This window comes from Oreochromis niloticus, linkage group LG2 (genome assembly GCF_001858045.2).
Source record: "Oreochromis niloticus isolate F11D_XX linkage group LG2, O_niloticus_UMD_NMBU, whole genome shotgun sequence".
Lineage (NCBI taxonomy): Eukaryota > Metazoa > Chordata > Actinopteri > Cichliformes > Cichlidae > Oreochromis > Oreochromis niloticus.
In genome coordinates, this window is record NC_031966.2 from 23537072 (window position 1) to 23565013 (window position 27942).

The 27942-nt window shown below is 41.1% G+C and overlaps 1 protein-coding gene and 1 long non-coding RNA gene across 8 annotated transcripts in view; one reads left to right on the forward strand and one right to left on the reverse strand.

The window, feature by feature from the left end:
* Positions 1-26525, reverse strand: part of LOC100711027 (protocadherin gamma-C5) — a 285882-nt gene extending 259357 nt beyond the window's left edge. Inside the window, exon 1 of one of the 7 annotated variants that reach the window (XM_019366087.2) lies at positions 23987-26525. In XM_019366087.2, coding sequence (XP_019221632.1) covers positions 23987-26377 — 2391 coding nt within the window. In that variant the 5' untranslated portion in view covers positions 26378-26525. Of the gene's footprint in view, positions 1-269; positions 2837-8487; positions 11012-19470; positions 22028-23986 lie in introns of those variants that run through there. The other 6 variants (XM_019366129.2, XM_019366092.2, XM_019366137.2 and 3 more) reach the window with 6 other exon arrangements.
* On the forward strand, positions 18439-19130 carry LOC102078653 (uncharacterized). The gene is made up of 4 exons (XR_002064157.2): positions 18439-18543; positions 18668-18737; positions 18833-18905; positions 19043-19130. It is a non-coding gene; the product is annotated as an uncharacterized LOC102078653 (long non-coding RNA).
* Positions 26526-27942: the final 1417 nt, after the last annotated feature.

A 27942-nucleotide genomic window follows, 5' to 3' on the forward strand; every position in this document is an offset into this window, starting at 1 on the left:
AATATTTTTTTTAATATTTTAATCTTTTTTAAAATGGCAAAAGCCAGTAAAATAACTGCATAACTAGTGACATTTCGAAAAAAAAGGTACACATCAGTCACTTCAAGAGGGCTGTGCCAAAAAAAGGAATATTAAGAAAATGCGTGCCAGTGAATACATTCCTATGAATCAACACCTCTACCAGATTTAAAAACTGAGAAGAAAGTAGCTGAAGTGCATAACATTACACTGCAACGTTAAATTAGATTTTTAAAAAAAAAGTGTCCTACCTCTACAGACTCATCTGGATTATCAAACATTTCAGCAAAGTCTGATGGACTTTTCTTCAGAGTCTGATCAGCAGGCAGCGTGTTGTCATTGTATGATGTCACAAACTTAAAGTCACTGGTTCTTGAACCTGTGGTCAGGTACGCGTCATAATTGTAAGTGCTGCGTAAAGTTCCTGTGCCATCAACATCTGCGTAATTAGGAGGGAGATAACCGCTGGGAATGGCCACTGCTCCGTCAAACAACAGTCTGGGCTTTCTCCTGCGACAAAACCTCAAACCCAGGATGATGATGATGAAGGTCAGAAAAAACGTAGACACAGACACCAGTGCGATGATCAGATAAGAGGTCAGTTTGGAATTGCTCTCATTATAAGACAGATCCTTCAGTTCTGGTATCTCAGCCAAGTTATCAGAAATGAGTAAATACATGGAACAGGTGGCAGACAGAGATGGCTGTCCGTTATCTTTCACTGCCACTACAAGGTTCTGTTTCATGCTGTCAGATTCAGAAATGTCCCGCTGTGTCCTGATCTCTCCGCTGTGGACACCAATAGTAAAAAGTCCCGGATCAGTAGATTTGACTATATGATAGGACAGCCAGGCGTTCTGTCCGGAGTCCGCGTCCACCGCGATCACTTTGGACACCAGAGAGCCTCCGTGTGCAGCTTTGGGGACCAGCTCGGTCATGAAGGAGTTGCTCTCCTGGGAGGGGTACAGGATCTGAGGAGAGTTGTCATTCACATCTGAGATGAAAACACTCACGGTCACGTTGCTGGTGAGAGGAGGAGAACCGTTGTCTCTGGCCATCACGTGGACTTTAAAACTCCTGAACTGTTCATAATCAAACGGCCTCACAGCGTGCATCACACCCGTGTCTCCGTTCACAGATAGGTAGGATGACACCGGGGCACCGTTCACCTCACCAGCTAACAGAGAATAAACCACTGTACCGTTCTGTCTCCAGTCGGGGTCTCGAGCACTAACGGAACATAAAGTGGACCCAGGTTTGTTATTCTCACTCAGATATGCGCTGTACGACTGTTCCTCAAACACAGGTGGGTTGTCGTTGATGTCAGCTACAGATAACTGAACACTTTCAGAGGAGGACAGAGGTGGAGAGCCCTCGTCAGTGGCAGTGATTGTAATGTTGTAATCAGACACTAGTTCGCGGTCCAGTTGTCCTGCGGTCACCAGAGAATAATAGTTTTTAATAGAAGGAACCAACTTAAAGGGGACACCCTGCTGGATGGAGCAGCGGACCTTTCCGTTATTCTCAGAGTCTCTGTCCTGCACGTTAATGATGCCCACCTCGGTACCAGGTGGTGCGTTCTCAGGTATGAAGTTAGATAGTGATTTTAAACTAATCCCAGGTGGGTTGTCATTTACATCTGACAGCTCGATTATTACTTTAGAGTCTGAGGTAAGACCATATCCGTCTTTAGCACCTACACGCATTTCATAAACGGACTCTTCTTCAAAATCCAAAAGTCCGATTACTTTTATTTCTCCTGTGATGTGATTTAAATCAAATGCTCTTCTACCAGTCTCTGACATACGACTCAGCTCATAAGTTACCTTACCATTTAGACCTTCATCTGCATCAGTTGCAGCCACTTTAACCACTACAGTATATAAAGGAGAATTTTCAGGAAGACTGGCTTTATACACAGCTTGACTAAAAACCGGAGCGTTATCGTTAGCGTCTAAGACAATTACATGCACGGTAGTCGTGCCACTTCTTTTAGGATTGCCCCCATCCAATGCAGTAAGCAGTAATCGGAATTCCCGCTGTTCCTCGCGATCTAATTCCTTTTGCAACACTAGTTCAGCAAATTTGCCTCCATCTAATTTAGTCTGCAATTTCAGCACTAGATAACTGTTAGTCTGCAACACATATCTTTGAACAGCGTTTTGTCCAATATCGAGATCGTGTGCTTCCAAAATACGGAAACGGGATCCCTTTACAGCCAATTCATTGATTTCTATCTTTATTTCATTTTTCGCAAAAACAGGTTGATTGTCATTGATATCTTGTATTTGTAATGAAATTCGATGCAACTCAAGTGGCGCCTCTAAGACCAATTCAGATTTGAGGATGCAAGATGCCTTTTCGCCACAAAGAGCCTCTCTATCAATCCTCTCAGCTACAATTAAATCGCCTGTGCTTGGATTTATGTCACAATACCGTACACGGTTCAGATCGCTGTCAATGCGGGCCTTTCGAACAGATAATTCCCCCACGTTCAGTCCGAGGTCCCTTGCTATATTTCCTATGACAGATCCGGTCTTCATTTCCTCGGGAAAAGAATAGCTCACATCTCCATAGCCGAAGTGAAGGGATTGAAGAAAGAAAGCAAAGCTGTATAGCGGGCCCGCCACCGAATTTCTACTGTGTGCCATCTTTGGACAAAAAATACAAACAAAAACACTCGAAAACGTTTAACAGTCCAAACTGTATCACTGCGAAAACAAGTGCGCTCTTTACACATCAGTTATAATCGAAAAATATTTCCAGAGAATGGTGGACAAAAGCACACCCAAAGGGACAGTTTGACAATGACAAGACTGCATTAACACTAACAAACCAAGAGCTATGGGTGGAGGTATGTTTCCACTGCTGGTAAACAGCGACTCTCTGAGTTCAAATGCGTTGTCTGCACGTGAAATATTTAATTTGCAGGCAACGAATTTGTTTCCGTTATGACCACAGCACACTACTTAAAAAGGGTGGGGTGGGGGGGTTTACAGCTAAACATATTGTCAATTTATATTTTAATACCCATCTGGGTATGCAACATTTTTCGACTGGTCAAAACAATTATTACTAAAGAAAATTAGTAGTCCCAGTAACGTCCACGTTCAATTATCATTTCACTGGTACGCATTCTCCCTAAAAAATGGAAAATGCATAAGTAGAGTAAATACAAATATAAGCACTCATCTTCAGGTAGAGTAAGAAGTATAAAAACATGAAAAATCAAATTAAGAAGCTTTGAATATGATCCACAAACTCAATTTTTCAATAAGAAAAATCACAAGCCAGTGCAAATATTCATCAGAGAAATAAAATGAATGACAATATTGAACTTAATCAAGTGCTTTCCTTATTCATGAGGGTCCATTTATCTGTACGGGCAAATGTAACCTCCTTGAAAAGGAAATAACCCATGATTACTATTGAGAATTACAGTCTGAATAATACCGTAGATTTTAAAGACAGCAAGCATTCTTGTACTGTAAGTGAATCTCTAAAGGACAGGGTGATGGCAGTTTTTCAATCAGGTGGAAGGTTATGAAGTCCATGGCCAAGTGAGTGTTTGTTACTTTGTTGTTTTTTTATTTATTAAGTTAAGAACCTCAGAATACCAAACAAACAGCAATTTGAACTTTAACATGTCAACCTGAGTTATGATAGTTCATATATCAGCAATATCTTCCGCATAGAATATTGTGCTTTTCATATCTATTACTAACTTGCATTAACCATATAATGCCAGAGAAAGACTCCTTCACGAGTCTCTATAAGTCTCTATGGTTAATTATATTAACCATATAATTATGGTTAATACATCATTTCAAATGGAAAAAGTTCATTTCTCATTCTGGACTTGGAAAAAGGAAAACCTGACAAATAAAGTCAATTCTTTTTCCATTTTTATAGCCAAATTGTTTTTTTTCTTAATTATCATTCCCCTAAATCTTTCTTTTATGCAGTGAATTGCACCTTTGAATACACGTGCTGAAGTTCATAGTTCAGAAGAGAAAATTAAAATGCATGATAGTGACATAAAAATATATTTAAAGACACTGTTTCTACTAAGGCAGTATCTGACTATGATATGACTGTTTTCATTAATATTAAATGAAATAAAATATATGGAATTAATAACCTAAAAAAGATTCTGAATATCTATACAATAAAGTTTGATTACTTAAGGTGCAAATTGATCCAGAAAAAACCCCCAACAGATTTATGAATTTAACGCCAGTAAAGAAGTCATACCTCTAGAGACCCATCTGATTCTTCAAATGCATCAGCAAAGTCTGATGGACTTTTCTTCAGAGTCTGGTCAGCAGGCAGCGTGTTGTCATTGTATGATGTCACAAACTTAAAGTCACTGGTCCTAGAACCTGTGGTCAGGTACGCATCATAATTGTAAGTGCTGCGTAAAGTTCCTGTGCCATCAACATCTGCGTAATTAGGGGGGAGATAACCGCTGGGGATGGCCACTGCTCCGTCAAACATCAGTCTGGGTTTTCTCCTGCGACAAAACCTCAAACCCAGGATGATGATGATGAAAGTCAGAAAAAACGTGGACACAGACACCAGTGCGATGATCAGATAAGAGGTCAGTTTGGAATTGCTCTCATTGTAAGACAGATCCTTCAGTTCTGGCACCTCAGCCAAGTTATCAGAAATGAGTAAATACATGGAACAGGTGGCAGACAGAGAGGGCTGTCCGTTATCTTTCACTGCCACTACAAGGTTCTGTTTCATGCTGTCGAGTTCAGAAATGTCCCGCTGTGTCCTGATCTCTCCGCTGTGGACACCAATAGTAAAAAGTCCCGGATCAGTGGATTTGATTATTTGATAGGACAGCCAGGCGTTCTGTCCGGAGTCCGCGTCCACCGCGATCACTTTGGACACCAGAGAGCCTCCGTGTGCAGCTTTGGGGACCAGCTCGGTCATGAAGGAGTTGCCCTCTGGGGAGGGGTACAGGATCTGAGGAGAGTTGTCATTCACATCTGAGATGAAAACACTCACGGTCACGTTGCTGCTGAGAGGAGGAGAACCGTTGTCTCTGGCCATCACGTGGACTTTAAAACTCCTGAACTGTTCATAATCAAACGACCTCACAGCGTGGATCACACCCGTGTCTCCGTTCACAGACAGATAGGAGGACACCGGGGCACCGTTCACCTCACCAGCTAACAGAGAATACACCACTGTACCATTCTGTCTCCAGTCGGGGTCTCGAGCACTAACGGAACATAAAGTGGAGCCAGGTTTGTTATTCTCACTCACATATGCACTGTATGACTGTTCCTCAAACACAGGTGGGTTGTCATTGATATCAGCTACAGATAACTGAACACTTTTAGAAGAGGACAGAGGTGGAGAGCCCTCGTCAGTGGCAGTGATTGTAATGTTGTAATCAGACACTAGTTCGCGGTCCAGTTGTCCTGTGGTCACCAGAGAATAATAGTTTTTAATAGAAGGAACCAGTTTAAAGGGGACACCCTGCTGGATCGAACAGCGGACCTGTCCATTATATTCAGAGTCTCTGTCCTGCACGTTAATGATTCCCACCTCGGTACCAGCTTGCAGATTCTCAGGAATGGGATTTGACAGTGACTTCAGGTATATAAATGGTGTATTATCATTTACATCAGTCACATCTATTAACACTTTAGCATAAGATGTTAGTCCTAAACCATCTTTAGCTTTTACCCTCATTTCAAAAAAACTTATTTCTTCATAGTCAGTTACACCAGTTACTTTAATTTCTCCCGTTTTGGAGTCAATGGAAAATACATTTATGTCGTTGTCAGACACATGGCCAAACTGATATGTTACATCTCCATTCACTCCTTCATCTGCATCTGTGGCACTGACTTTAATCACTGTTGTATCTAAAGGACAGTTTTCAGGCAGACTGGCTTTATAAACGGCCTGGCTGAACACTGGGGCGTTATCATTAGCATCCAGTACAGTGACGTGTATGACTACGGTACCTGATCTCTGAGGAGATCCACCGTCCAAAGCTGTGAGGAGTAAATTCATCTCCCTTTGTTTCTCTCGATCAAGTTTATTCTGTAGAACGAGTTCAACTCTGTTGCTATCAACAGCCAGAATAAAGTTGTCGTTCTTATGTAGGCTGTATCTTTGCACAGCATTTTGACCAATATCTGCGTCATGGGCCTCTTCAATTGAGAAGCGGTTACCCTTCTCTGCTGACTCGCTTATTTCCATTCTTATCAAATTTTCGTTAAATTGCGGTGCATTGTCGTTCACATCTTGAATATGCAGACTTACATGGTGAAGCTCCAAAGGATTTTCTAACACCAGATCTACTTTTAAAACACAAGAAGGTTTCTTCCCGCAAAGGCTTTCCCTGTCAATTCTCTCCGATGTTATCAAATCTCCGGTTCTCATATTAATATCACAGTACCTTTTCCGAGATCCTTCAAAATCAACACGGGCTTGTCGTGAAGCCAAGGTTCCAAAATTAACACTGAGGTCCTTCGCAACGTTTCCAATGACATAGTCTCGTTTCATTTCTTCTGGAATAGAGTAACTCAGGTCCCCATAAACCAGGCGCAGCGTTACAACAAACAAAGCAGAGCGGAGAATCAGTCCTAACCCTGAAAATCCTTTGTCTTCCATCCTGATACAAAAACGTGACCGCAGTGCTTCTGATGCACTTTCCAGAGCAAAAACAACAACGTGATTCGTAAACGATTCAACAATCCAAAGTGTAATATTACGATGAAACACGGTGAAACATGTCTGCAAACGTAACTGGTTCTCAGGGAATTACAGTCGACATCTGTGTAGTAGCAGTGGGTGGAGTGGTGTGTGTCAGTGTGCTATCAGCCAACAGCGACACCACGAGTTGCCTTTTATCCTCACACTAGGTGATTAAATATGTTTGTCGATGTCTGAAAACACAAGTCATGTTCACTTATCGTTAAATAAACTTTGAATTGGCGTTTCAAAACACGAGCTTATTGAAAACACCAAAACTACGAGAAATCGTCGAACACTAACTAAAAGAAAAAAAAATAGTGTTTCACGATTTGCTGATGACAAGGAACATCATTCCACTTGTGCATGAAGAACGGTCACAAGTACCTCCCCAGTAACCATTTTATAATCAGTTTGTAACGACAAACAACTAACGAGTGTATATACTGGCAAACAAGAAATCTCTACACACATGCGCTGTATGTGATAAAATGTCATTCATTTACCTCAGGTACATAAACTATAAACAGGCTCATCATATAACACATCTTGTGTTCTTCGTTCACAGAATACAACTGAACTGAAGAACATTTGATTTGCGGGACGAATGTTCTAGATACAATTAAGCTAATGTTTCTTCACCGTTGTCAAAGAAAGAAGAAATGAAAAACAAACTGTTGTATGTAGATATTGCTATTATTTTGAAGGTCACATAGATAAACATGACAGAAAATTCTGTTGAGACTGTTTTACGTACGCTAATACCAGGTTAAAAATCAAACTCAAATGTAAAATGGTATACCTGACTACTTCATATTCTGAGCTGAGCTCAGCAAAATAACAAGAATTCAGTATAATCCGTAAGTAACAACACTAATGACTTTTATAATTATTATCATTATTATTAATATTATCCATGGTCGCAGACAATTACTAGAAATGACGTCGATTTAAATGAAAGAGCACAACTACAGAGAGAGGGCGCGCGCGCGAGAGGGAAAGACAGGTAGAGAGAGAGGGGGGGGAGAGAAAGAACAATTACAGTGAGTGGGTCTCTGAGGCCCTGAGGAATATTTCAGCACCAAGGACAGTTAATTTGAGATTTGGCAGGACCAACCACGCAAAGATACAAAATGTGTTTCTGCTATACGCGCAGCCACGTGCTCTTCAATAGTGTGAATAAATTATTTTGATAAAAGCAAACAATTACAATAAGTTAACCATGGCATAAGTCTGCATTGTTTTATATGGTATAGTTTGCTAAAGAGTGAGTTATTTCATTAACTCTTTTTGACACAAGAACCCAGAAAAACATAACAACAGTATACAAAATCACGTAAAATAGCACCCGCAAATAACAAACTAAGATGTAAGTTACACAATAAGTAAAGAAAAACAGTAAAATAGTCGAGATCAACATGCCATACGGTGTTTCTGAATGAAAGTTTTCATCATCCATCCATCCATCCATCCATCCATCCATCCATTCGCTTCCGCTTATCTTTTTCAGGGTCGCGGGGGGCGCTGGAGCCTATCCCAGCTTTCATAGGGCGAGAGGCGGGGTACGCCCTGGACAGGTCGCCAGTCTGTCGCAGTTTTCATCATGTGATAAGCAATTCATAGTAAACGACAATACTACATGTGCAAGATAAAGACATGAACAACGGTCTTACAAATAAATTTTAAAAAAAGAAAAAGAAACACAACAAAAAGTGTAGGAAACAGATGAAAGATTTGTGAGTGTCTTACCTCTATAGATTGACCCAGAGTGTCAAATGGATCAGCAAAGTCTGATGGACTTTTCTTCAGAGTCTGGTCAGCAGGCAGCGTGTTGTCATTGTATGATGTCACAAACTTAAAGTCACTGGTTCTAGACCCTGTGGTCAGGTACGCATCATAATTGTAAGTGCTGCGTAAAGTTCCTGTGCCATCAACATCTGCGTAATTAGGAGGGAGATAACCGCTGGGAATGGCCACTGCTCCGTCAAACAATAGTCTGGGCTTTCTCCTGCGACAAAACCTCAAACCCAGGATGATGATGATGAAAGTCAGAAAAAAGGTGGACACAGACACCAGCGCGATGATCAGATAAGAGGTCAGTTTGGAATTGCTCTCATTATAAGACAGATCCTTCAGTTCTGGCACCTCAGCCAAGTTATCAGAAATAAGTAAATACATGGAACAGGTGGCAGACAGAGAGGGCTGTCCGTTATCTTTCACTGCCACTACAAGGTTCTGTTTCATGCTGTCAGATTCAGAAATGTCCCGCTGTGTCCTGATCTCTCCGCTGTGGACACCAATAGTAAAAAGTCCCGGATCAGTGGATTTGACTATTTGATAGGACAGCCAGGCGTTCTGTCCAGAGTCTGCGTCCACCGCGATCACCTTGGAAACCAAAGAGCCTCCGTGTGCAGCTTTGGGGACCAGCTCGGTCATGAAGGAGTTGCCCTCCGGTGAGGGGTATAGAATCTGAGGAGAGTTGTCATTCACATCTGAGATGAAAACACTCACGGTCACGTTGCTGCTGAGAGGAGGAGAACCGTTGTCTCTGGCCATCACGTGAACTTTAAATTTCCTGAATTGTTCATAATCAAACGACCTCACAGCGTGGATCACACCCGTGTCTCCGTTCACAGATAGATAGGATGACACCGGGGCACCGTTCACCTCACCAGCTAACAGAGAATAAACCACTGTACCGTTTTGTCTCCAGTCGGGGTCTCGAGCACTAACGGAACATAAAGTGGAGCCAGGTTTGTTATTCTCACTCACATATGCACTGTATGACTGCTCCTCAAACACAGGTGGGTTGTCATTGATATCAGCTACAGATAACTGAACACTTTTAGAGGAGGACAGAGGTGGAGAGCCCTCGTCAGTGGCAGTGATTGTAATGTTGTAATCAGACACTAGTTCGCGGTCCAGTTGTCCTGTGGTCACCAGAGAATAATAGTTTTTAATAGAAGGAACCAACTTAAAGGGGACACCCTGCTGAATGGAGCAGCGGACCTGTCTGTTATTCTCAGAGTCTTTGTCCTGCACGTTAATGATGCCCACCTCTGTACCAGGTGGCACATTCTCAGGAATGGGATTTGACAGTGACTTCAGGTATATAACTGGCGAGTTGTCATTATTATCAATAACATCTATTAACACTTTAGCATAAGATGTTAACCCTAAACCGTCTTTAGCCTGCACTTTCATTTCAAAATAATTTTTTTCTTCATAGTCAATCAAACCACACACTTTAATTTCTCCAGTTTTAGGATTAATACAGAAAACTTTATCATCGTTGTCAGATATATGACCGAAGTCATACGTTACATCTCCATTCACTCCTTCATCTGCGTCTGTGGCACTGACTTTAATCACTGTTGTATCTAAAGGACAATTTTCAGGCAGACTGGCTTTATAAACGGCCTGGCTGAACACTGGGGCGTTATCATTAGCATCCAGTACAGTGACGTGTATGACTACGGTACCTGATCTCTGAGGAGATCCACCGTCCAAAGCTGTGATGAGTAAATTCATCTCCTTTTGCTTTTCTCGATCAAGTTTATTTTCCAGTACAAGATCGACGTTGTTGTTGTCAACTGATAAAATGAAATGGTTGTTCTTTTGTAAGATGTACCTTTGAACAGCATTTTGACCTATATCTGCGTCATGGGCCTGCTCTATTGGAAATCGTGTTCCCCTATCTGCTAACTCGCTTATTTCCATTTCAATTAAATGATCTTTGAATTGTGGAGAGTTGTCATTTATGTCTTGAATATGAAGACTTACACGATGAAGCTCCAACGGATTTTCCAAAACTAGATCTGCTTTTAACACACAGGAAGGCTTCTTGCCACAAAGGCTTTCTCTGTCAATTCTGTCCATCGTAGTAAAATCCCCAGTACTAATGTTAATGTCACAATACATTTTACGAGATCCTTCAAAATCAACACGGGCCTGTCGTGAAGAAAAGCCTCCACGGTCAATACCGAGATCCTTAGCTATATTTCCAATAACGAAGTCGCGTTTCATCTCTTCGGCAAAAGAATAACTCAGATCCCCGCTTACGAGGCGCATCGTTACAATAAACGTAGCAAGGCAATAGATCGGGCCTGAAAATCCTTTGTCTCTCATCCTGAAATGAAACAACGTCTTCCGCTTGTTTATCTGGCTATTCAGAGAGAAACAACATATGTATCCCAAATCAGTCAGAAATCCAATAGTCCACACCAGTTTTTACAGAACTATGTCCCAGGATTTAGCGCTTCTGATAAATGAAAAAAAAAAAAAAAAACTGAATTCACGATGGGTGGAGTGCTGCATGTTCTTTTTCTTCCAGCCAACAGTGACACCATGTGTCTTTTTAACTTCACATCCGCGTTTGAATAAAACGTCTTCATGTCCAAAAAAAAGAAAGAAAAAAAATCACATGAAGGTAGTTTTTACTCCCGTCGATACACTAAATTGGAATATCGAATTATGTTCTCGGTATATTATAATGAAAATAAACTAGACAGTACATGAAATATCAGTAATTATAGCTACAGAATGTAAATGACAAGGCTCAGAACCATGGACAGCGGCAGAGGAAATACTGAGACCGTTTTTATACAGAAAAGAAGACAAATGCCGCAACACTCACACAGACACAGAAAAAAAAAGGTAATTGAAATGGCAATTTCAATTATTTATTTCCGATTTATAGCAACTACTTCTTTAAAATATAGATAAGCAACAAATCAGAAGTAGACATAGTCTTTTTACGAAAAGTCAGCCTTTATACTAGAGTAGACATTATTAGAATGATGCATCGATGTACGTGTCATCTTACTGCTGATGGACGTGATTATAATTAAACACATTACATGCATTTTTGTACATTGACTCACAGCTTCATAACATATGCTCAACACAGTTCAGGAGGTCACGAGATAAACCTGAGGTCGTGTAACTTAAAACGGAAACGCACGCACGCGGTCGGACATACACACATACACATTTATATGTGAACTTGGTGTTATGTTTCAGTTTTTAAATACTGAAGTGATGACACCACTTTTAGCACAAACAACATGAAGCGTTGAAAGGGAAATCTCTTAATGGCTAAACTCCAGCTATTCATAACCATGAAGACAAGACAGTCCCTTTATGAAATCTGCAATAATACACTGTGTTGTACAAGCTTCATATGGCATTTCTTTATCTGAGACAAAAAGCAAACAAAGTACTACTTGTCCAAGTATGGAACGCCAGGACGGACATAATAAAGTAATTATACCATTAAATAATGAATTAAATGTGACAATAATTAATTAAAATTGGAAATAATTAATTAAATAAATATTTTTGACACGTTTAATTAATTAAATAATTATTGCCACATTTAATTATTTATTTATTTATTTCACATTTTAATTAATTTTTGCCACATTTAATTCATTATTTAATGGTGTATTTAATTAATTCATTATGTCAGTCCTGGCGTTCCATATCCAAGCAGCAGCAAAGGAAATATCAAAGTAAAGTACACGTCAGTCAACACTGCACTTCTTTGAATTTGAAACTGAACTTCTTTCTTAATGTCATCCATGAGTTGTGGACTACAACAGTCCCACCGGGAACACACGACACCTATTCATTTTTACTTAGTCAGTGCTGCAAATGTTAGTAGCTAACCAGTATTAATGAGCTCACGGGCATTTGACAACCACCTAACAAATCAGTGTCTTTGTTGGCTTGAAGTTTCATGTTAGTCTAGTGGGTTAGATTTTGTAGAAGATGTTTTGTTCCCACATGGTGTCTGTGAACGCAGCGTGAACATTTAATGGTCCCCCAGCGATCTAATCAGAGGTTAGTTATGAGGAGCAGCTGTGGTCTATTCACTGATTTAGCGTTTGGTATTAATTCCTCTCATATATGGTGACGATCACAGCTTGATCTTAATGTTGCAGATCAGATTCAGTCGAGTGGTGAGTAGGATCCTCGTATGAAGTCTGCAGTTTGGTTTATAATAGCGTGGACCAAGGATAACTGTTCTTTTCTCTTGTTATAGGTACCCTCCTGCCATCTTGTTGAGTCTTGTTGTTTCTCGTTGTTGTTTTCAGTGTCCTCTAGTGTCTTGTTTTGTTTTAATTTTGCTTTATCATGTTTAATCTTGTCCTGTGCCGTTTGTGCCACCTCGCACTTTGTTGGAATCCAGCGTGGGCGCGCCTCATGGTGCATTTATGTGGTATCTTAAAGGTTTTATATGTAGATACATACACTCCTCTTCTGTTTATTTTTCACTGAGTTGTTCCCTATTTCTTGCTTGATTTATAGGTTTATTTCACTTTAGTTTTAGACACGGACGCTTGCTAAGGGGCTAGGCACGTTTGGTCAGGTTCCTTCTTATGCATGCGAGTGTTAACGCCGGGATACGATTATAAAGCGCCATTTAAGTTGCAGTGACAACTGCAATGCGAGGTGACGAGTGAGGAACTGGTGGCAGTCCTTGGGCACTCCCAAAGTGACCTGTATTTAACCATATTAATTGGCTATTTTGTTGAGCTGCTATTTTACTTGGAACAACACAGTGGCAGTGAGTCTTGTAGTTTTAAACAATGTCTGGTAGTGGTGTTTTAGTTAAAGGTACGGTGGTATTGGAAGTCCTGCCACTAAATGTGCTGTTTTCTTTGTATCTCCACATTATTCAGCTAATTCGTTAAATAAACCTATTGAAAATGACTTGCCACGCCTCTTCTTTGTCAATAATCAGCCCGCGTGTCTTTGTAACTGGTAAAACATTTGCACTGGTTAATGTGAAATTTCCTGGGGTGCAACTCCAACCCCAGGTGGCGTTATCAGTTGAGTTACATTTTCAGTCTCCTTCTCTGGCGCCACAACGGAATAGAAATAAACATGTAGCGCTCACCATCCACCAGACTGTCAACACACCTTTGAGAACAACATTGTAACATGCGGTAACACTAATGTATACCGAAGTGCAATGTGGATGTACATGAGATGACAATGAGTCGAGCACAAGAAATGAGATTATCAATATTGACAGCAGGAAGTGATTAATATGTGATGGTTATTGTTTCGGTAGTTTAAAAGGTGATTTAGTCATTTTAATACTACACTGATAATAATGCCCATTAACTATAATTGTGATTTTTTTTTTTTTTTTTTTTTTTTTTTTTTTTTTTTTTTTTTTTTAACGCACAGAACGTCCCTTCGACTGGTCACTTACTTCCCCGACTATCGCTAACGCGGATAGCTGAAGGTTTTGATTTGACGGATTTGACGTCGGATGCACTTCCTGACGCAAGCCGGGGATTTCCCCGCTGTGCCTCTTTAAAAATGGAAGGTTTCCGTTCCTTAAACAACGAATGCGTTAATCACTACAACACGAACTAAACACGGGGACTTCCGAATTTACATGAACTAATAAGTAAATCTTGAATATAGGACCTTTATTCGTCTTTTATGTGAAAGATCATTAACAGTGCAGATTGACTTTGTTTGTATATGATGAAAGGCGTTATTTTGAAAAACATTAAAATTCATACACGAACACACTAAATAAATGCAAGAAAGGTGAGGTACTGTAGGAAAGACCCTGTAAATAACAAGAAGCCTCAGGTTCTACTTATCAAAGACGGTGCTATAAATGTAAAAACTTAAAGAAATAACAAAACACTGCAAATTTGATATTTCAGAATCCTACCTCCAATGAAGTATCGAAATCTTCAAATGGATCAGCAAAGCCTGATGGACTTTTCTTCAGAGTCTGGTCAGCAGGCAGCGTGTTATCGTTATATGATGTCACAAACTTAAAGTCACTGGTTCTAGAACCTGTGGTCAGGTACGCATCATAATTGTAAGTGCTGCGTAAAGTTCCTGTGCCATCAACATCTGCGTAATTAGGGGGGAGATAACCGCTGGGGATGGCCACTGCTCCGTCAAACATCAGTCTGGGTTTTCTCCTGCGACAAAACCTCAAACCCAGGATGATGATGATGAAAGTCAGAAAAAAGGTGGACACAGACACCAGCGCGATGATCAGATAAGAGGTCAGTTTGGAATTGCTGTCACTATAAGAGAGATCCTTCAGTTCTGGCACCTCAGCCAAGTTATCAGAAATTAGTAAATACATGGAACAAGTGGCAGACAGAGAGGGCTGTCCGTTATCTTTCACTGCCACTACAAGGTTCTGTTTCATGCTGTCAGATTCAGAAATGTCCCGCTGTGTCCTGATCTCTCCGCTGTGGACACCAATAGTAAAAAGTCCCGGATCAGTGGATTTGACTATTTGATAGGACAGCCAGGCGTTCTGTCCGGAGTCCGCGTCCACCGCGATCACTTTGGACACCAGAGAGCCTCCGTGTGCAGCTTTGGGGACCAGCTCGGTCATGAAGGAGTTGCCCTCTGGGGAGGGGTACAGGATCTGAGGAGAGTTGTCATTCACATCTGAGATGAACACACTCACGGTCACGTTGCTGCTGAGAGGAGGAGAACCGTTGTCTCTGGCCATTACGTAGACTTTAAAACTCCTGAACTGTTCGTAATCAAACGACCTCACAGCGTGGATCACACCCGTGTCTCCGTTCACAGACAGATAGGAGGACACCGGGGCGCCGTTCACCTCACCAGCTAACAGAGAATAAACCACTGTACCGTTCTGTCTCCAGTCGGGGTCTCGAGCACTAACGGAACATAAAGTGGAGCCAGGCTTGTTATTCTCACTCACATATGCGCTGTACGACTGTTCATCAAACACAGGTGGGTTGTCGTTGATGTCAGCTACAGATAACTGAACAGTTTTAGAGGAGGACAGAGGTGGAGAGCCCTCATCAGTGGCAGTGATTGTAATGTTGTAATCAGACACTAGTTCGCGGTCCAGCTGTCCTGTGGTCACCAGAGAATAATAGTTTTTAATAGAAGGAACCAGTTTAAAGGGGACACCATGTTGGATCGAACAGCGGACCTGTCCGTTATTCTCAGAGTCTCTGTCCTGCACGTTAATGATGCCCACCTCTGTACCAGGCGAGACGTTCTCAGGAATGGAGTTAGACAGCGATTCCAGAGAAACCGCTGGTGCATTGTCGTTTATGTCAGTAATCTCTATTGTAACTTTGGCATATGATTTTAGTCCTAAACCATCCTTGGCTTGCACTGGGATTTCAAAAGAGCTTCTGTCTTCAAAGTCAATTACACCAGTTACTCTAATTTCTCCCGTTTTGTGTTCAATAGTAAACACATTCATATTATCATCAGATATGTGCCCTAAGTCATACGTTACATCTCCGTTCACTCCTTCGTCTGCGTCTGTCGCACTGACTTTAATCACTGGTGTATCTAAAGGAGAATTTTCAGGCAGACTGGCTTTATAAACGGCCCGGCTGAACACTGGGGCGTTATCATTGGCATCCACCACAGTGACGTGTATGACTACGGTACCGGATCTCTGAGGAGATCCACCGTCCAAAGCTGTGAGGAGTAAATTCATCTTTTTTTGTCTCTCTCGATCAAGTTTATTTTCTAACACAAGTTCAACCTTGTTGCTGTCAGCAGCCAGAATAAAGATGTCGTTCTTTTGAAGCTCGTACCTTTGCACAGCATTTTGACCTATATCTGCGTCATGGGCCTGCTCTATTGAGAAGCGGCTACCCTTCTCGGTTGACTCGCTTATTTCCATCTCAATCAAATTTTCTCTGAATTTTGGCGAGTTGTCATTCACGTCTTGAATATGAACACTTACACGATGAAGGTCCAAAGGATTTTGTAAAACCATATCCACTTGCACAACACATGAAGGTTTCTTGCCACAAAGGCTTTCTCTGTCGATTCTCTCCGATGTGATCAAATCTCCCGTTCTCATATTAATGTCACAGTAACGCTTACGAGATCCATCAAAATCAATGCGAGCCTTCCGGGAAGATAAAGTCCTCAGATCAAGCCCAAGATCCTTAGCTATATTTCCAATCACGGAGTCTCGTTTCATCTCCTCTTGAATATTATAACTTAGATCTCCATGAGCGATGCGCAGCGTTACAATAAAGGAGGCAAAGAAGAAGATCGGCCCTGCTATTGAAAATCCTTTGTCTCCCATCCTGACTCGAAAAGAGCCCATCTTGCAGCAATTATACTGTCCACAGTGGCAAAGTGAAATCTATTCCAAAATACACAGCAATCCTTAGAACTTTACAGCAAGGTATGGGGTTCGGAAGGTTCGGATATATGCGTTTTTCCAGCAGTCTGCATTTGATATCTAATCAGTAAGTAGAGTGGGTGGAGTGGCGAGTGCTTATTTTCCGTTAGTCAACAGCGACACCACGAGTCACCTATTATTCATAAAAAAGTAAATCACTCCAAGACCGCTCTCGGCCATATTTAACAGTTGCGAATATTATTTTAAAAAAACATTAGGCACAGTTAGCAAAGAATGCTTGAGTAAGATGCCGATGTCATGCCACAACAGTCATTTAAAATGATATTTGGTTTGTTACCCTCAAATGTATACTGTTTGAGCTTCAACAAACCCTTACATTCTTGAATTTATTTTACATTTTTGTAATACACAAAAGTTCTAAGGTTCTCCTTTTTGAGACAATAAGCTGAGGTAACTGAATTACACAAACGTACAGTTTTGATTACTGAAATTCACATGGAATGTCGGAGATACCAAACAAGTCTCCAGATCCAGTTACTCCAAGAAACCCTGAATCGTTTCAGCACCATGGACGGGCACTGTAAGATTTGGCATGGTTATTGCGCAATGTGTTGTCTCCTAAAATCAATGAGAGATAACTATACAACTGTAAAGACTAATTTATTTTTAAAACTCTACCCAAAGCTAACTACTGCAAGGCTGCATCCGAAACTGAAGCTTTGTTTCCATCATATTGCCTAAAAAGTGAATCAGTTGACCCTGCCGAGACCTGGAAACGACATCATAAAAGAATGAGCAGGCTACTGCTGCAATTTAAATACACTTTTCTTTAAACAAAATGTCATTGGCGCTCAATGCCACTGCTCAAAAGTTTCAGTGTCATGTTGAAATGTCGTTTTGCTTGAATGAAAAGCAAATTATTTTCATTTAATATAATTTTAAATTAGAAATGTTACAAATTTTATTTTATTTAAAAAAAAAATGAATTATTGGAAATAATTAGATGTTTTTGTTCTTGGAATTTCTGTGTAGCTATACAAAGGTCCATTTCCTGCAAGTAAAATATCTGTTTCAATTGCATGTGTTCACCTGTTACTCTTAAATCACAGTTCAAATTCATCCCAAATTCAGTTATGTTAGCAAAGCCAAAAACTGTTACATTACTTGGAAAATAAATTGAGTTATTTGTCTGTGGGTTTAATTAATGCTAAAATGGCCCCAATTTTTTCTTAAACGCTGAGTTGTTGTTTTTAATGACTGTTGCATAATGACTGAAACTAGCACCACTGAAGGAACAATGGGCTGGGAGTTTACTTTTGAAGTCCAGATGTAGTCTCCCAGGTCTTAGCTGGTATGGTTCTCTACGCCACCAAATTTAGGGGAATGGTGGATGTGGAGGGGGTCACCGAGGACGTTGACTCGTAGCAGGGGACTGTGAGCACCGGCAGGACTGTCGTAAAACTGTGAGGTAACAGCCTGTTTGTAGAGTTGTCATGGTGATGACTAGACCTTGCGTTTTGGGGGTACACTGTCCCTTTAAGAGCCACCTTAAGCCAAAGCATGCATGTACTCAGGTTTGCGTCACGCACTGCGCACTGCAAGTCGGAGCACTGGAGAGTTAGCAACGCAAACTTTTGCAACCTCTATCTACACGTGAGGTAAATGTGCTAGAAAAGTGTAAAATATTGCAAAATTTTGTCGTCGGTTTTGTCGGAGACGGTAATTAGCATAAGAAGCTAAGTTTATTATGCGATGACTCCGTGTTTGTGATGATTTTTGTAGAGTTCTGAACGTGCCACGGGTGTATGTTCAAGGGTCACGTGCTGTGAGCAGGACTGAAGAGCGGGTTGGCGTGGGTAATGACAGAGTGTCCTAAGAGATTTCAAAGTTTTTAAGTTTACACTGTTACTCACTTTGCACAACTTTTTATGTTTCTGTTTGATTCAGAGGGGAGATCACTTGCTGTGTGATTCCTGCGCGTGTACTTATCCTGGCACAACGGCTGTGTAGAGAAATCAAAGTGAGTTCATGATGTTCCCTCTTAAAAATGTACAAGTTAAAAAGAGAGTTTACAGTGCACTTCTTTGTCAGCTGAACTGTGAATTATGGGTTCCAAAGAACAATTTGTTTTCTTTTTGTATATTTGTTTCTTGACAGGTCACTACTATTGTCTATACTGATTGAGCTCTGATATGGACTTTGATGTTGCTGTTGTCTCAGACACTGAAAGGCAGTTTTGTGTTGAGCCAGTGGAATAGTTAAATGTGACTGTTTTCACTCAAAAATATAAACTTAAAACTGTGCTTTCCTGAATACAGTTGGTGGAAAAAATGTCATATATATACACACATATGTACATATATACACACACACACACACACACACACACACACATACATATATATATGTATATATATATATATATATATATATATATATATATATATATATATATGTATTTGTATACATATATACATATGTAAGATGTATATGTACAATATGTACAATTGTCATTGTATATGTACAATGACAATAAAAGTTCTAAGTCTAATTGTATATGTGGGAAAGAAGTTACGTTTTTCTACCTCAGAAGATGTGGTGATATCGTCAAACGGATCAGCAAAATCTGATGAACTTTTCTTCAGAGTCTGGTCAGCAGGCAGCGTGTTGTCATTGTATGATGTCACAAACTTAAAGTCACTGGTTCTAGAACCTGTGGTCAGGTAGGCATCATAATTGTAAGTGCTGCGTAAAGTTCCTGTGCCATCAACATCTGCATAATTAGGAGGGAGATAACCGCTGGGAATGGCCACTGCTCCATCAAGTAACAGTCTGGGCTTTCTCCTGCGACAAAACCTCAAACCCAGGATGATGATAATGAAAGTCAGAAAAAACGTGGACACAGACACCAGCGCGATGATCAGATAAGAGGTCAGTTTGGAATTGCTCTCATTATAAGACAGATCCTTCAGTTCTGGCACCTCAGCCAAGTTATCAGAAATTAGTAAATACATGGAACAGGTGGCAGACAGAGAGGGCTGTCCGTTATCTTTCACTGCCACTACAAGGTTCTGTTTCATGCTGTCAGATTCAGAAATGTCCCGCTGTGTCCTGATCTCTCCGCTGTGGACACCAATAGTAAAAAGTCCCGGATCTGTGGATTTGACTATATGATAGGACAGCCAGGCGTTCTGTCCGGAGTCCGCATCCACCGCGATCACTTTGGACACCAGAGAGCCTCCGTGTGCAGCTTTGGGGACCAGCTCGGTCATGAAGGAGTTGCCCTCCGGGGATGGGTACAGGATCTGAGGAGAGTTGTCATTCACATCTGAGATGAACACACTCACGGTCACGTTGCTGCTGAGAGGAGGAGAACCGTTGTCTCTGGCCATCACATGGACTTTAAAACTCCTGAACTGTTCATAATCAAACGACCTCACAGCGTGGATCACACCCGTGTCTCCGTTCACAGACAGATAGGAGGACACCGGGGCACCGTTCACCTCACCAGCTAGCAGAGAATAAACCACTGTACCATTCTGTCTCCAGTCGGGGTCTCGAGCACTAATGGAGCACAAGGTGGAGCCAGGTTTGTTATTCTCACTCACAAATGCGCTGTACGACTGCTCATCAAACACAGGTGGGTTGTCGTTGATGTCAGCTACAGATAACTGAACAGTTTTAGAGGAGGACAGAGGTGGAGAGCCCTCGTCAGTGGCAGTGATTGTAATGTTGTAATCAGATACTAGTTCGCGGTCCAGTTGTCCTGTGGTCACCAGAGAATAATAGTTTTTAATAGAAGGAACCAACTTAAAGGGGACACCCTGCTGGATGGAGCAGCGGACCTGTCCGTTATTCTCAGAGTCTCTGTCCTGAACATTAATGATGCCCACCTCTGTACCAGTTGGCACGTTCTCGGGTGTGGGGTTAGACATTGAATTTAGATTTATAACTGGTGCATTATCATTTACATCAGTCACATCTATTAACACTTTAGCATAAGATGTTAGTCCTAAACCATCTTTCGCTTCTGCTCTCATTTCAAAAGAATTTCTTTCTTCAAAGTCAATCACAGCAGTTACTTTAATTTTTCCCGTTTTACGATCAATGGAAAATACATTTATGTCGTCGTCAGACACTGGACTTAAGTCATACGTTACATCTCCATTCACTCCTTCGTCTCCGTCTGTGGCACTGACTTTAATCACTATTGTATCTAAAGGACAGTTTTCAGGCAGACTGGCTTTATAAACGGCCTGGCTGAACACTGGGGCGTTATCATTAGCATCCAGCACAGTGACGCGTATTACTACGGAACCGGATCTCTGAGGAGATCCACCGTCCAAAGCTGTGAGAAGTAAATTCATCACGCTTTGTTTCTCTCTATCAAGAGTATTTTCTAGTACGAGTTCAACCTTGTTGCTGTCAACAGCCAGAATAAAGTTGTCGTTCTTTTGAAGCTCGTACCTTTGCACAGCATTTTGACCTATATCTGCGTCACGGGCCTGCTCTATTGAGAAGCGGTTACCTCTGTCTGCCGACTCGCGTATTTCCATCTCAATCAAATTCTTTTTGAATTTTGGCGAGTTGTCGTTCACGTCTTGTATATGAAGACTTACACGATGAAGCTCTAAAGGATTTTCTAACACCAGATCCACTTGCACAACACATGAAGGTTTCTTGGCACAGAGGCTTTCTCTGTCGATTCTCTCCAATGTGATCAGATCCCCCGTTCTCATATTAATATCACAGTAACGCTTATGAGTGCCCTCAAAATTAACACGAGCCTTCCGGGAAGATAAAGTCCTCAAATCAAAACCGAGATCCTTGGCTATATTTCCAATTGCTGAGTCTCGTTTAATCTCCTCGGGAAAGGAATAGCTCAGATCTCCATAAACGAGGTGCAGTGTTACAAAAATGGAAGAAATGCAGAAGATCGGGCCTTGCGCCGAAAATCCTTTGTCCCGCATTCTGACAAAGATCGACCGTCAATTTCAAACAAAATGTACTGTGCAGCACAAAAAAAGAAGGTCGGACCAAAACAACTAAATGTTCGGTTATTTGGTAAGAATTTGCGCCATCTCTATCCGGGATTTTACCAGATTATCCAGACACTTTACAACTGATTTCGATGCAATAGTGGGTGGAGTGGCGAGAGATTATTTTCTGTTAGACAAGGGCGACACCACGAGTTACTTTATCATCTTCACACCAGAACGCATTGAAATATTTTCACAATTTAAATCCGGATTGTGGCAGCAATTCATCATATTTAAATTACCTGTGCTTATCAGCTTAAAACGTCCGTGTGATTTCTGCAATATAATAGACTAAGCACGGGATGAAGGTCTTCACTTCACAGGTATACCGTATGCCTGTCCGTGTAAACGAGATGTGGATTGTAATTTATACATATATTGCCTTTGCTTTTGCTAGGTAAAAGTTTGTATAAACCGTATTCCTAAACATTATTATTGCAAAATGTTTAAATCTCCAAAAGAGAGGGCCAACTTAACTTTGAGTATATAAACACTGTACATTTTTAACAGTAAAAGAACATGTTATCCTAAAGTGCGTCAGGGCATTTGGATGAGTTACAATACATTATACATTTTGTTACATATGAAAATAACTAATATGACAGAAATGCATTCTGAATAGCCGAGACACAAAAATACATTTTCCTACGGGGCTGCGCGAGAACACCAGAAGAGCCTTTCAGTGCCACACAGAGCTGTTTTTACATTTTATGTTGTTAGGGCCCACTGTTCCAAGAGTATGTAGTAGTAATAATAATAATAATAATTCGTCCATTCATAGTCATGAAGCGAAAACCATGCCTGGGCTGACACAGAGACAATAGCCCGTTTTTAATTACACTTCCTAAGACCTTACCATCGATTAAACATGGCGAGGTCTTGTAAAAATGTTCCATCAGTCCAGAAGCCTCTTACTTGTGGCGTCTCCTTTTTGTGCTAGGGTGTGAAGTTAACCACAGTTAACCATCCCACCCCCCAGGCGAGCATGATACAACAGAAGAGGTATGTATCGCGCTCTTCTCAATATTGGTAGTTTAGGACACAAACTATTGTCTGCCTCGAGCTGTTTGCAAGGTAGAAATTGCTGGCATGTTGTGTTATCTGTTGCTGCTGGGTCGGGAAGCACTCCTCTCCTGTCTAGGTGGAGTAGTTCAGTGGGCCTGGTATGTATTAGCTGCCCTTTCCTCTGCGTTCGGCTTTGAATTTAAATTGCCGATTTATTAAATGTAATATGTCACTTTTCATATATTAAAGCTGCTGCCTCTCTTCGGGATGCCTCGCTGTTGCGTTTCTCCGTTTTGTACTTCTCTTTGGTTCTCGTTTATGCTGCTTTATTTCTTTTTTGTTATGTTATGATTTGTTCACTGGTATTGTTTGCGTCAGCGGCATTCAGCGGTGCTTTGCTCATCGCTCTGCCACTTCAGCTGGGACCGTGTTCGACATCCTAATTGAGGCCTTATTTTAATTTATGTAAGTTTGTGTACATATCTGAGGTAAGGTTAATGTTGTAATTATATTTATTTCACCAAGAATCGTTTAATTTGTTTCGCTAGAACTGTTGTTACGTTAATGTAGCCTATTATAGGATTTCCTTGGTGTAAAGTTACATTAAAGCATTCACCCCACCCCCCATGGTTGAATGTATAGAAATTTAAAACCTAGTTTTGTTTTGTTTTGGGGTTTTTTGTTTTTTGGGGGGGTGGGGGCGTTGTATTGCTTTGTTTTAGAATACTAAAATTGCATTTCCGAATTTCGGAACCTTGTCTCCTGCCACATCTTTAGTGGAATGAACCTGTGCGCCTTACTGGTGCTTTTAGTTATTTCGTTGGGTGAAATTCCCGAGCTGGCGATGGTGGCAACTTTTTGCTGCCATAACTATTGTGGGAATAGTGAATTTAAGGGATAAACATTAAATACACTGTTTCATACTCTCGTGTTGCAAAAAACAATTTCGATTGACAGTGTAACGATGCCTCTTCGATTGTAATTCGTGAAAGAACAATGTAGCCAGAGAAATATTAAAGACCTTTAAGTAAAATGGAAAAGTTCTGAGCATCCCTACCTCTTCAAATGCCTCCACAACTTCAAACGGATCAGCAAAGTCTGATGGACTTTTCTTCAGAGTCTGGTCAGCAGGCAGCGTGTTGTCATTGTATGATGTCACAAACTTAAAGTCACTGGTTCTAGAACCTGTGGTCAGGTAGGCATCATAATTGTAAGTGCTGCGTAAAGTTCCTGTGCCATCAACATCTGCATAATTAGGAGGAAGATAACCGCTGGGGATGGCCACTGCTCCGTCAAACAACAGTCTGGGCTTTCTCCTGCGACAAAATCTTAATCCCAGGATGATGATGATGAAAGTCAGAAAAAACGTGGACACAGACACCAGCGCGATGATCAGATAAGAGGTCAGTTTGGAATTGCTCTCATTAAAAGACAGATCCTTCAGTTCTGGCACCTCAGCCAAGTTATCAGAAATAAGTAAATACATGGAACAGGTGGCAGACAGAGAGGGCTGTCCGTTATCTTTCACTGCCACTACAAGGTTCTGTTTCATGCTGTCAGATTCAGAAATGTCCCGCTGTGTCCTGATCTCTCCACTGTGGACACCAATGGTAAAAAGTCCCGGATCTGTGGATTTGACTATATGATAGGACAGCCAGGCGTTCTGTCCGGAGTCCGCGTCCACCGCGATCACTTTGGACACCAGAGAGCCTCCGTGTGCAGCTTTGGGGACCAACTCGGTCATGAAGGAGTTGCCCTCCGGGGATGGGTACAGGATCTGAGGAGAGTTGTCATTCACATCTGAGATGAACACACTCACGGTCACGTTGCTGCTGAGAGGAGGAGAACCGTTGTCTCTGGCCATCACATGGACTTTGAAACTCCTGAACTGTTCATAATCAAACGACCTCACAGCGTGGATCACACCCGTGTCTCCGTTCACAGATAGGTAGGATGACACCGGGGCACCGTTCACCTCACCAGCTAACAGAGAATACACCACTGTACCGTTCTGTCTCCAGTCGGGGTCTCGAGCACTAACGGAACATAAAGTGGAGCCCGGTTTGTTATTCTCACTCACATATGCGCTGTACGACTGCTCATCAAACACAGGTGAGTTGTCGTTGATGTCAGCTACAGATAATTGAACACTTTTAGAGGAGGACAGAGGTGGAGAGCCCTCATCAGTGGCAGTGATTGTAATGTTGTAATCAGACACTAGTTCACGGTCCAGCTGTCCTGTGGTCACCAGAGAATAATAGTTTTTAATAGAAGGAACCAACTTAAAGGGGACACCCTGTTGGATCGAACAGCGGACCTGTCCGTTATTCCCAGAGTCTCTGTCCTGAACATTAATGATGCCCACCTCTGTACCAGTTGGCACGTTCTCCGCTGTGGGGTTAGTGAGTGATTTTACATATATCCCTGGTGCATTATCATTTACATCAGTGACATCTATTAACACTTTGGCGTAAGAAGTTAGACCTAAACCATCTTTCGCTTCTGCTCTCATTTCAAAAGAATTTCTTTCTTCAAAGTCAATCATGGCAGTTACTTTAATTTCTCCCGTTTTGGGATCAATAGAAAATACATTTATATCATCCTCAGACACGTGACTTAAGTCATATGTTACATCTCCGTTCAGTCTTTCGTCTGCGTCTGTGGCACTGACTTTAATCACTATTGTATCTAAAGGACAGTTTTCAGGCAGACTGGCTTTATAAACGGCCTGGCTGAACACTGGGGCGTTATCATTGGCATCCAGCACAGTGACGCGTATTACTACGGAACCGGATCTCTGAGGAGATCCACCGTCCAAAGCTGTGAGAAGTAAATTCATCACGCTTTGTTTCTCTCTATCAAGAGTATTTTCTAGTACGAGTTCAACCTTGTTGCTGTCAACAGCCAGAATAAAGTTGTCGTTCTTTTGAAGCTCGTACCTTTGCACAGCATTTTGACCAATATCTGCGTCATGGGCCTGCTCTATTGAGAAGCGGTTACCTCTGTCTGCCGACTCGTGTATTTCCATCTCAATCAAATTCTTTTTGAATTTTGGCGAGTTATCGTTCACGTCTTGTATATGAAGACTTACACGATGAAGCTCTAACGGATTTTCTAACACCAGATCCACTTGCACAACACATGAAGGTTTCTTGGCACAAAGGCTTTCTCTGTCGATTCTCTCCGATGTGATCAGATCCCCCGTTCTCAGATTAATATTACAGTAGCTTTTACGAGTTCCCTCAAAATCAACACGAGCTTTCCGGGAAAATAAAGTCATCAGATCAAAACCGAGATCCTTAGCTATATTTCCAATCACGGAGTCTCGTTTCATCTCCTCGGGAAAAGAATAGCTCAGATCTCCGTAAGCGAGCTGCAGTGTTACAATAAAGCAAGCAAAGCAGAAGATCGGGTCTACCGCCGGAAATCTTTTGCCGTCTGCCATCATGGGACAAAAGACCCGCAAGAAGAAGAAGAAATTGCAGTCCACAAAAACAAAGTATTATTCCAACAAATTAAAGATTTCTTAAAGGATGGAAACAAAACAGAATTCGTGTAACGAGCGGATTCCTCTGAACAACTATAACTGATATTTATGCAGTAATAGTGGGTGGAGATGAATGTGCTGCTTTTGTGCTAGCCCACAGCGGCACCAAGAGTTGTTTCTATCTAGTTACACTTACATGTCACCATATGAAGAGTCTCTAAACCCATATTTTTTTTATCATACGTAAAACAAATCTTTCTCGGAATGCTTTTTCATCATTGATGAGCATCGCATACATTATGGTGTCAAATATTAAGGCTTAATTATGGCACAAAACTAAACGTTTCAGCACCACGGTTACAGCTGTCTCTTTTCCGTAGGTTTGACTCATTACAGATCCCGAGACAATCATGTGCAAAATGTGCTCACTTTGAATCATTTTGTTACAAGTGTTAACTCTTGAGAAATCTATGAAATCATATTGTGTTCCTGAAATGTAATCTAGGTAATATATTTATAATAAAATTCTTCTGATAAAAGATATGCATGATGTGCTTAAGGAATTCTACTTCTCCATTTCCATTTTTAATAAAGTGTTTGCAGGACTTGATTGAATGAACATTTAAAATATTACACGATTATTACTACAAGCAGGAACAGCAAAGGACTTGTGTAGTAGAACTGAGTGGAAGTAGTAATATCAGAGATAAAAACAAATTTAGAAAAGAACAAATTGTGCCTAGTTGTTTCAGGACCATGGACAGAGACAGCAGAGTGCCAAGTGGCCAGTAGCACTGGGAGCCACTTCCACTATAAAATTATCAATACTGCTTTTTCTGAATTCACACTTTGTCCCAGTTGGGGCCCTTAGCTGTTACAGAATCCCAGGTTCCATAATGAGAAATGAGATTTGCTCTCTCTCTCTCTCTCTCTCTCTCTCTCTCTCTCTCCCTCTCTCTCTCTCTCTCTCTCTTTCTCTCTCTCTACAGAAAACAGTGTGTGAAACAATTCTCTGAGCTTCTATGCCATGTCATCTTCACCACGCCAAAACATTTCTTCTTCCTCCTTCCCCTAAATACTAGTTGTCATCTAGTAAATTTAAAAACAGAAAACAAAACTCTGACAGCACTGAAATTGCCTTTGGAGAGTCTGAAGATTCTTTTGAATACTAGATAGCACTATGGACTCAATTAAAGGGTGATGGTAACTATTTTGTCTTTAGTATTTAGGTTAACCTTTCAATCTACCCCTCTCTTATTTCTTACTTTTTGCATTCTCGATTGCTCTTGTCCCTCTTCTCCTCTTCTCTAGGTACCTTGCACCAGAAATGTGAGCAGAAGGAGCCACAAAGTCAGACAATGAAAAAGGAGTAGAGACAACAACCATTAAACAAAATGCAACATCATTACCTTATGTGTGTGTGTGTGTGTGTGTGTGTGTGTGTGTGTGTATACACATACATACCATACATACATACATACCATACATACATTTATTTATGGATGGATAGATGGATAGATAGAATA